The following is a 10,813-nucleotide window of genomic DNA, read 5'->3' on the forward strand; positions in this document are numbered from 1 at the left end:
CTGAGTCAAAAGGTTTATGTTATACTTTTACTATTTTCTGTTGTTTAGTGGCACAATGATTTACTCTGTGTTCTATGCTGCCTTTAACAGGTTCAGAGTTTATCTCAGGAAAATTCCCAGTTGAAGGTCTTACTCCATAAAGCAGGCATAGAATCACCATCAACCTCCATGCAGAATGTCCCAATAGATTCACTAAGCAATGGGCAGGAAATGGACAAAGGTGCCCTCATTTCTTCCGGCATGAATTCAAATAGGTCTCCCAGGATTTCGCAGCAGCGGCCTGCATCCATGTATGAGACAAGGGAAAGGCTTGCTTGGGGTGGACAAAATTCACATCACATAAATTCTGCTATGTCCTCTAACCAACCTTCGGTAAGTGATATGCATATCTTTTTTTAGCTCCTGTTTGATGCTCCTCGATAAGGTTTGATTATGTGCTCTGAGAAACGAAATGTAAATTTCTGTCATTGAGCACTGATTTAGGTGCATATTTTTAAATATTATTTTTAGATTTTACTGCATAGATTCCCATAAACATAACTATAGGGATTAGGGGCATACATATTGGCATGTGATGCATGAATGCATAATTTCAAATCAATGCTATTTAGGCTTACATGTAGTTTCTTAGCTGCTGGATCAAATTTTTCTTTTATTGTCATAATCAGTATCATTTTTACTTTAGAATTATTTGAATGTTAATGCATCTTTTGTGCCTTGAAGTGCTTTCTCATTATCCCATGAGCTGCAATGCCCTTACCATGCTCTAGGTTATTTTGTTCTTCTCACAATAAATAATGCCGTAAATGTTTTAATGGTCAAATTTTTGAATTCGTTTATTCAATTTGAAATGTCACTTGTTTGCATATTTGGTATGGATTAGTGTGTTTATTGAACCATAATATTAAGTGAAAAATTATAGTTCAGTAACATTCTTTCCGCCATAATAAATAACTGGTGGTAGCACTTTTCCACTTGATAAAATTTATTTTACCACCGGGTTTCGATGTATTGCAGCATCATCAGGTAACAAAATGGAGTTGTGTGCTGTCTTATATACATTTAAGATTCCGGAAGGAGGGGAGTGGACGTGGTAGGAAACACTGGGAGGGGGAGAAAGAGAGGGAGGAAAGATGGGAGGAGCCAGGGGGAAAGGGGGAAGAGAAGGGAGACAGTTACAAAGGATAGCAGAAAAACAGTGTTTTCAAACTCATTGAAACCCACTCTTAAAATAAACTTTATCGAGTGGAAAAATGTTACGATCAGTTATTCATTATGTTCAACTTCCACCACATCATGATTTAAGCTACTCAATTTATTCTTTCCAACCATGAATGACATTTTACCACCCTTGAATCTTGTAGCTTTACTTCTGAAATCATCAGTCCGCAAAGGTTACCACTTCTTATTATTTCATTGTCATTCCACTCTTCTAGGTTTCTGACTGATTTGTTATTTCAGCAGCACTTATTATAGTGGCTTCCATTCCATACACACAGCAAGTAGCCGTGCTGTCTCTGGGTAGTTCATAAGTTTATGATGATTTGAGAATCCACATTGCCCACTCCTGGAATTCACTTCATTTGAAGACTTCAATATTATGCACTGCTGGTATATAAATGTTTCTACACACACAAGAAATTGAACAAATTGAATAGCTTCCGGTGTGATGTGGTGGAAGTCGAACATAATGAATAACTGATTGTAGCACTTTTCCACTATGTAAAATTAATGGACCTGATGATGATGTAATACATCAAAACCTGGTCATAAATAAATATTATCAAGTGGAAAAGTGTTACAATAAGTTATTCACAAGAAATTGGCTTTGATAAGGTCAGTCTACAGGTATTACCCATTTGCTATGAACCTGACAGTGTATAATAAACTGAATTACAACTGAATTTTCTATCAGCACCTAATTAAAAGTTTCAAAATTTAATCTCACCAATATCTTATTTATATCATTAATTAAACTGCCTAGTGGCTCTCCTGACTTTTGCCTGAAAAATTTCGCTGGTAATAAAGTTAATGCTTTTTTAACCATGCATGGGTGACAAACGAGTCGTGGTAGTCCAGGGGTAGAGTGTTGGACTACTGACCGGAAGGGGTTGGTTCAATTCCAGGGCAACCCTCTATGGGCACCCTTAGCTGCAGCTGTGTGATTTTTCGGGTACCAATTCTTCCTGTAAAACCATTACCAGCACGGGGAAAGGAACTGGGGCCCCCTACCCTGATGTGTGAATTTCACATGCTGTTGAGCTTAGTACTGGGTGAACTCTACCATCGCCTACAAAACTGACCTTGGAGTTGATTACACTGTTTATGGCATATGGGTGACAAATTTATTTCAGACTTTCATTGATCATTCCAGCTGATTGTTGTGCTACATCCATCCACTAAGTAGTAGAGGGAAGATGTTATTTAAGAATATTGGAGAAGGATATGTAACAGAGGAAGATAGAGATTCATAATGGTAAAATATTTTTCTATGCAGGACTCGAGTGGTGGAGAGTATGACAGTTGTTCCAGTCACCAGCATAATCATACTAGGTCACCAGTGCCATGGTCTTCACCTGTACATAGTCGTGGTAGTGTTGGAATACATAATGGATCAATGCCAGCTGCTGTAGAGGTTAAAAAGAAAACTGATCACATAACTAAGCGAATTCAAGAATTGTGGTATTCCATGCAAGAAGAGAGGCAAGAGGCTTTTGTTCCTTGTGCTGATGGTGTGAGAAATGCTGTTGCAGAACTATCAGCAATTTTCCCTAAGGTATGGCACTTAAAATATGGTCTAGGTATAGAATGCTTTACAATATAAAAACAAAGTGGTTCAATGTCAAACTATTTTTTTCTAATTAAACTGAAATAATTGTCATGTTACAAATTAACTTAAGCTTTACAGAATTCATTGGAATTATGCTCTCATTCTTATGTATGTACGTTTAGATTTATTAGATAAGAAATTATAAATTACTTATGCCATAAACAATGGAAATCTCTGTGGTCTTACAGAATGATGGAATAGAAGTCATTTTTATTTTTTACAAGAAAATAGGGGAATATGCGTAAGAGAAAATGGTCATGGGAATCAACAACGGACGAAAACATTGATGAAGTGAAGAAAATAGTATTGGCCAATCGTCGAATCACCATTAGAGAAGTTGCTGAGGACCTAAACATATCCATTGGCTCATGCCATTCGATTTTCACCAATGATTTTGGCATGACATGGGTTGCCGCGAAATTCATACCAAAATTGCCCAATTTCGACCAAAAACAGCTACTCATTTAACATTGCTAATGAGGTGTTGGACTCTGTCCGCGACAACCCAAATTTGCTACGGAGGGTGATAACTGGTGACGAATCATGGGTTTATGGTTATGACATAGAAACTGAAGCTCAATCAAAAACCTTAATGAGCTGGCTAAACTGTTACAGACACTGATACTATGTGTGGTTAAAATGTGTACCTTAATGATGTCTGTAAAACCCTCCTCTAGGATCATTCCCATGTGCTCAGTGAAAAAATTAAACTAGATCGCTCATATAGGAATGTCCTTTAAACAGATTTATGATTTTAGTCAACAAATTTTCTGCTATAAAGTTTGTCAGTGAATGTGTATTCACAGTGATATTTCAATTACATATTTTAATTAGGAGTATTTAATGAGGAGGTATCGAGGTTACGAGGAATGAGGAGTAATGAGGTGTAAAGACGTCTTGTACGCTAAATTGTGTAATTGATAGTTGATGCAGTTACTGTTTGAACAGAAATACTACAAGGTCTTTTGGAGAGAAGAGGATAAGAACTGGGAAGAGGAAGATTGAGAAGTAATCATGAAGAGGTTTCCTGAGCTCCCATGCAAGATTCCCTGCTTATATTTGTGCCACACGAGCTCAAATTTAACTTGAAATATCATAATATTTTTGGAATCAAAGTAGCAATGCCATAGAGAAATTTGATTCATGTGACAAATAGATTTTTATGATTCCAAGATATTTGTTTAATGTGTCATAGTTATATTCCTGTATTCCTTTTTTGTTGCTTTTCAATACCCTTATTTTGATTATGGAGACATCCTAAATCAAATAATTTTTTTGTCATGCATGCAGAAAAACTCTGGAAATATAATACACATGCAGATATTTAGACATCACTTAGCTGGGGTGTATTCAGTGGTGGATAATTTAGTGGAATTGGATAATTTAGCTCAATTAGGACAGTAAGGAGAATCATTCCTAAGTAGTCATTACACTGAGGGTGATGTGATGGAAGTGTGTGCCTCACATGATTCTAAAAACTAACAGCAGTATGTTTAATCTTTCTTATGGAATACTGGGAGCATTTTCTTTCACTTTGGCAGACATGATTTACCAAAAATATCCTGTACTCAGTAAACTCCATGTGTAAAATTCAACTCTGTTTGAACCATAGACCCTCTGATTAGCATTGAAGTATTCATTACCTATTATATCACGATTCCATTGTAATCCCTAGTTATTAAATATTCATGAATACTTTTTACTGCTGATATCTTCATTATAGAATAGCCTTATAAATTGACTTGGATCCATGATATAGCTTGATGAGGAAATATGCTTATTAACAAATATTGAGTGTTGCATTACCTGTTTTCCCCTATTCCTAGGTTTAAATATTTTATGGTGAATTCTTATGTTGTAAAAATTAAACTAGGATTTCTCAAGATGCCTTCAAGTTTCAATGAAGTCATTTTTTGTGATTCATATGATTATGACCTTTTTTTATTTTGTAGAATCCCATCGATAAGCAAGTACGATTCGTTTTGAAGCAACTTCAGGATGATAGCTGTCGTCTACAGAGTGAGTGTGTGTGCCTGCAATCTGCTTATGAATCCCCGGCCAACAGCGTGTCAGAAGGTTCCCTTTCGCCAGGGTTATCTTCCCCTTCATCGGTAACTTCTGAGAGTGGTATTATGGGAACAAAGGAAGGCTCATGTCTTGATCGAGCACAGTGCCTGCAACAGGTTCGTTCTTGTGCGTATGACATAGCAAAAGCTACTAAAGCTCTGGTGACAAAGTTCCAGTTTTAAATTTTTATGTTCCACACTATATAAAAATTGTTACTGTATATCAATATATACATATAATATACACACATATATATATATATATATATATTTTGATTTGCCTCTTGTTATCAAGGCAAATGGTTGATTACCTAGATGAATATAACTGACTATGAAATTAATTGGAGACATTTATTCTTATGACTTATTATTGTTGGAAGCATATTGTTAAATAACTAAGGAAGAATTAGTTACAAAAATGGATAGCCAGAACATTGTATGATTTACAATTTAAAATGTGAAAAGGTAGAAAGCGTTCCACAATATTGGAGTAGCTGTAAATATATATGCCACGAGTGAAAATATACAATTGTTATCCTATCAATTGTCTTCCTACTAGATGACATATATACATCCTTGAGTATTAAGTAGGTGTGTAATCATGCCAAAGTGAACCTTAGAAAAAATTCTAAATGAGGCCTTTTTGGTTGAAGTGATTTAAGGAGTAAGAATTTTACTATGCCTTAAAATATCATGCTATGGTAAAAAATGTAGCACAAATGTTATGCCAGAAAGATTATCTCATATTTTCTTATGCTAAAATTTTAATTCAGCTAACTTATGCATCATAGGAAGTTTATTCAAAAAATTGATTTTTCAATGATGGAATTGAACATTAATGGAGATTTGTAGTGATGAATTTTGCTCAAAAAGTATGAGACTTATTTTATATTTACTTTTAGGTCTTAATTGAAATATTAACTAATTTTTTTATCAGCAAGCTCATTAATTATTTTGCCTAATATTTTACCAAATATGTTTTAATTACAGACCTTCTAAAATATGTAATAATGGACATTTTATTTTATATTCTCATCAAAATATGCAGGACCCTGTCACTATAAATCAGGTATTAAGAAAAAGTAGTCCTGGTCAGCTAAAGTATAATAACTGTTGAGTTGTCTTATTTCGAGCTGCTTGTCCCTTTTCAGTGATAATGCAATTTTATACATTATATTTTTCTAGGCCTTTCTCCTTCCTTTTATGAAGTTCAATGGTTTTCTGTTGAGCTAGTGCTATTGTTTTTTGATGAATATTTTTTAAACTGTGATTCCATTTGACCTCACAATATTTTTACACTTCCTTGATAAAAGAAGAGCTTTTTCATGTTGTATGTATTAATTAATATTTAAATGTCTTGAGAATACATATTTCCATAAAATTGCTTTATCAATCATTTTTGGGCCCATGCCTAGTCTTAACATATACAAATAGCCTTGTTTTAAAATGTCATTTCATTTACGGGTTTCCTTTTTCAAGCTATTTGAATTATCCTCTGGTAGATAAGGATAAATAATACTAAAATGGTCCAAATCACCACCACATGAGAAATCTAATTAAACCAGAGATAATTTTATTCATATCCTTAACTAAGATTTTAAATAAATTTGTAACATTTTAGGTATCAAACAATGATTGAATTGAAGAATGAAAGGATATAACTAAATGTTATCCATATCATTATTTCAATTAGAATTAAATTCCAGGGTGGACCCACGGTGTGTGTGTTCTTGGCAAAATGATAAATTTCAGTGACAACTTACACTTAAAGAAGATTTATGATTGATAAATAGGTATTTTAATTTCATTCATGAATACAGGAAATGATTCAAATCATCGTTGCTTGTGATTTAAACTAATTGTAAAGAATAAGAGAATAATGCATCGAAGAGGTATGCATCCAGCAGCCTGTTCAATGCAATATGTATACCTTTTTGTGCCACATTTTTAATAAATATTGTATTTTGCTATCCAAAAATGATATGTTGGCTTCAATAATTGGTGGAGGAGCCATATAAGGATAAAAATTAATATACATACACTCTGTGTTACACCACCATTTCAGAGAAATTGTTTATATGATGACAAACTTAGTGTGTGCCAGTGTGGTCTTGAGAAAAAAGAGTAAATGAAGTATGGAGCTATCATCTACCGTGTATTGGCATATTTGTTGATGTTTTAGATTTTTAGCCTTTGGATCCATACTAAATTATATAAAATTTTATTGGCATCTAGTATCATGCTAAAAAAAGTACCAGTTATATTATCTGTCTGAATATAAGTATGTGTTTTGTCAATGTAATGCCATCACGAAAATCAACCCTCAGCTTAAATGCACTACTTGGAAAAAATTCTCTTCAGTTCAAATTGAGTCACTACAGGGATAAATAGGACCACCTTTAATTGCTGTCACATTCATGTGGCAGTTATATTAAATTTACCTGCATAGCTGAGACTTAACAGAATAAACCAAGCACCAAGTGTAGTCCACAATTTTTGATTTAATATACTATGTGTTTAATTTGATAGCACAAGGCTCTACTTTGTGAAAATTCATGATTACTGAATATATAAACTAAGTATTTTGTCCCACAAAAAAACTTTATTATACTTTTACCAGCTTTGACACATAGGTGCCATAATCAGGTATTTGACTGATTTCATTTACCTGTTGCCTATGCATCAAAATTGGTGGTAGTATAATAAAGTTTATTGTTTGAAAAAATACTAAATATATTTATTTGGTGTTACTATGTGTTTTACTGGGGCCCAGCTCCTTTAATCTTTTCTAGACTCTTATCTCTTCCTTTTGACAATAATTTATTATTTTATTAGATGTAATTAAAAATCATTTTAATCAACCTCATTCATTAGTTTTTGGTTGATGGGCTTTTGTTTGGCCATCAAAATTAGTTAATGATGATAAATATCTCTTTCCTTATTTTTGATGTCAAGAGTATATCAGGAAATTAGGAATATAATTCTTAATTAGAAATTATATTAGGTAATTCTTGCTGGTGAAACTGGGCCCATTTGTTATTTCAGACCCCTACGTACACATTCTAGTAGTTAAAAGTTCAGATGTTAGCACGGGAAGGTAATACGTAGTCATCAAAATATGTGGCACATTAAATCAAAAAGTGGGCAAAACTGTACTAATGTAAATAATTGGTGCATCTTGTATGTTCATGACATGAATTAACTTTTCCTCTGGAATGTATGTATTGGATATATTTGTGGAAGCTACTTTTCTTTGTACAGATATAATACACTGATTTGATTAATATTCAAATTAAGTTTTTAAGTGAAAAATAATGCTGAATTATATGCCAACCAATTTAAGATTGCTCTATTCATCTTCATCAAAACATTGGTGTTAATTGTCTCAAGGTCAATACTTTCTTTTTGAATCTGACAAATTATTTGAACCTGCATTGTTTTAGCATTGTTAAAGCACTTCAAAATTTGACTTACATGCTGTGATACATGGTAATTGTATGATTTTAATGATATTAAGAGTTAGCATTTTTGTGTCTTTTTGGTTAGTGGTACTCATTTTTGTGAACCCCTGTGGCTTGTAAATGCTGCATAAATTATTCTATAGCAAATTCAAACAAATTTTCAAAGAGTTGCGGGAAGATTGGGGTCCACCTGGGTGGCTGACTAGATAACTAGAATATCACAGGCTGGAATCCTACCTCAGGAATGGATACTTTACTGTCTTAAAGCATAGTTTCTCTGCTTAAGTTTGTGGTGAAGAGTGACCTCAGCCATCAACACTCCTTAAAGCTTTTCTGGGGTATGATGAGATAAAAATAGTTTTGAAATACCAACCAAAATTTCCTGCAAAATGTGTCCGTTATAATAATTTCCTGATTTTTTGGGCAAATCCAAATGGATAATTGTATGTAAAATAATTTTAAGTGGCGTCAATGACATAACCAGAAAAGGAAGTGTTTGTTAGATTTGAAACTATGGAATGGAACCATGTAAGGACAAGGAAAGTACCCTGAAAAATAATTAAAGTGCTGAATGTTTTGTTCCTGAATTTAGAAACTGGTTCTAAACAATCTTTAGGTTTAGCTTAATGTGAAAGTCTAACATTATACAGCCTCGTTCATATGATTTCAAAATGGTTACCCTGCCATCCTTGGTGTTGGTGGGGTAACCTCCTTGCCTACCAACCCAGAGGTTGTGAGTTCAGTTTCCGCCTAGGTTGTTTTTCCTCCACCTAGGGCTTGGGCGTTTGTAATAGTATCTATTGATGTATATATCATTGTTAAAAAGTCCAATGGAAAGGCCAAAAAGTCCATTTTTTGAATTAATGCTAAATAATTAATAAAAATGGAGATAATAATGGTTAAAGAGAATTAAGTTATTGAATTAGAAGATGATTCCAACACAAAATTGATTCAGTGTCTTTAATAGACACTGAATCAATCATGTGTTGGAAGTAAATGAAATGCATAAAATAATTTTTATTTGTCATTTTTTATGCTACTCAAGAGATATTTAAAAATGGTAAATGCCTGACCATCTTAACACTATAAAATTCATGGGTCATGAGCTCCGTAATTTATATTAAAATAGTACAATGAGGAAATTGCATTAAATCAATAGACAGAAATGTGGTTAGTGGCAGTCTTCCCAATTGTTTCCCCTCAGATGCAACGCAGTTGGCCATCTTGTGTGAATGAGCATAAGTTTTCAAGGGTAGGTTTGTCAAGTTTGAGTACCACTAGTCAAGATCATTCAATGTGATGGGAATATTGAGTTTCATGCAATCTGAATTTTTGTCAGGTTTCATACTCCCGCTGTAGTAACCCCTGCTAATTTGAAAAATCTATCCTAGACTGATTACTGCTAATTATATAACTAAATATAATTTAAATGTGTGCATTGATTGCTACATTTTTTTTATTATCATCTGAAGAAGTCTTACATTACTCAGTTGATGATATGCCTAATGTGACTGATTATTGCTTAGGTTGCTTAATTAATTCTTTAAAAGATTTATTGACTATAAAGTTGCTATGCAACTTTTATAATGTTACCTATACTTCCCTGAATCCGAAATAATCACTAAATGGTCGGCGACTATGAAAAGTGCACCAAAACTGATATACATGTAAGCTTATATGAAAAACATTGTTCTCTTTAAAGTCTATCTTGAAAGAAAATATAATCAGATGGTAAAGGGTCAATAGTATAGATATTTTGGTAAACAAATATATTGAAAGAACTCGCAATGAAATAAATTTTTATAATTTATAGATGTATTGACTTTGTAAAGTTTATTGATTACTGTTTTATATGTATTCAATGTTCCTCTTTATATCTTTGTCTTGTATTTAAATAAATATAAACTAAAATATTTTTATCATTGTGATTCATTTCTTTGTTGATTAAGGAAATCATGTTGTAAATACGTAGCTCTGTTCAACTAATTGAGTGGATTCAAGTATTACATGAAGAGTAACCCTTTCTTTTGTTGGAATTAAACTTAATATTTATTCATTTATAATGACTAAATCCCCATTTTCTTTGTGAGCACCTATATTTATTTTCCTGGTACAGATAGGTGATTATAAAAAGTGAAATTAGTTGAATTTGATACAATAATGGAAATGTATTTAAGAGGCATAGCCAAATCTAATTTACTCTGCTCCGATTAAGAAATGGTGGCAGACTTTAAATAATAAATGTGTCAAATTGATGTTTCTGGAGTACGTTAAGAAATTATTGGTGACTCTCGGTTGGAATAACCCTTGGGTGTACATAAAGAGTACATACACTTATTGACGTGATCATTTGCACATCATGAGAGCATCCACTATACAGACTTGAGCCGTGATTGTGCACCAGTGGTGCCTAAACTTCATTTTAGTTAGTGCTAGCTTTGGCCTAACCTCCCCAG

The 10,813-nt window shown here is 33.3% G+C and overlaps 1 protein-coding gene across 2 annotated transcripts in view; it reads left to right on the plus strand.

Moving 5' to 3' along the window:
• The window catches only part of Git (ARF GTPase-activating protein GIT1), a 42,615-nt gene extending 32,426 nt beyond the window's left edge, over positions 1-10,189 (plus strand). For both annotated transcript variants that reach the window (XM_071588745.1, XM_071588746.1), the window contains 3 exons: positions 91-372; positions 2,498-2,776; positions 4,783-10,189. In XM_071588745.1, coding sequence (XP_071444846.1) covers positions 91-372; positions 2,498-2,776; positions 4,783-5,079 — 858 coding nt within the window. In that variant the 3' untranslated portion in view covers positions 5,080-10,189. The remainder of the gene's footprint in view (positions 1-90; positions 373-2,497; positions 2,777-4,782) is intronic.
• The last annotated feature ends 624 nt before the right edge of the window (positions 10,190-10,813 follow it).

This window comes from Hetaerina americana, unplaced genomic scaffold (genome assembly GCF_022747635.1).
Source record: "Hetaerina americana unplaced genomic scaffold, ioHetAmer1.1.p SCAF_3, whole genome shotgun sequence".
Taxonomy (NCBI): Eukaryota; Metazoa; Arthropoda; class Insecta; order Odonata; family Calopterygidae; genus Hetaerina; species Hetaerina americana.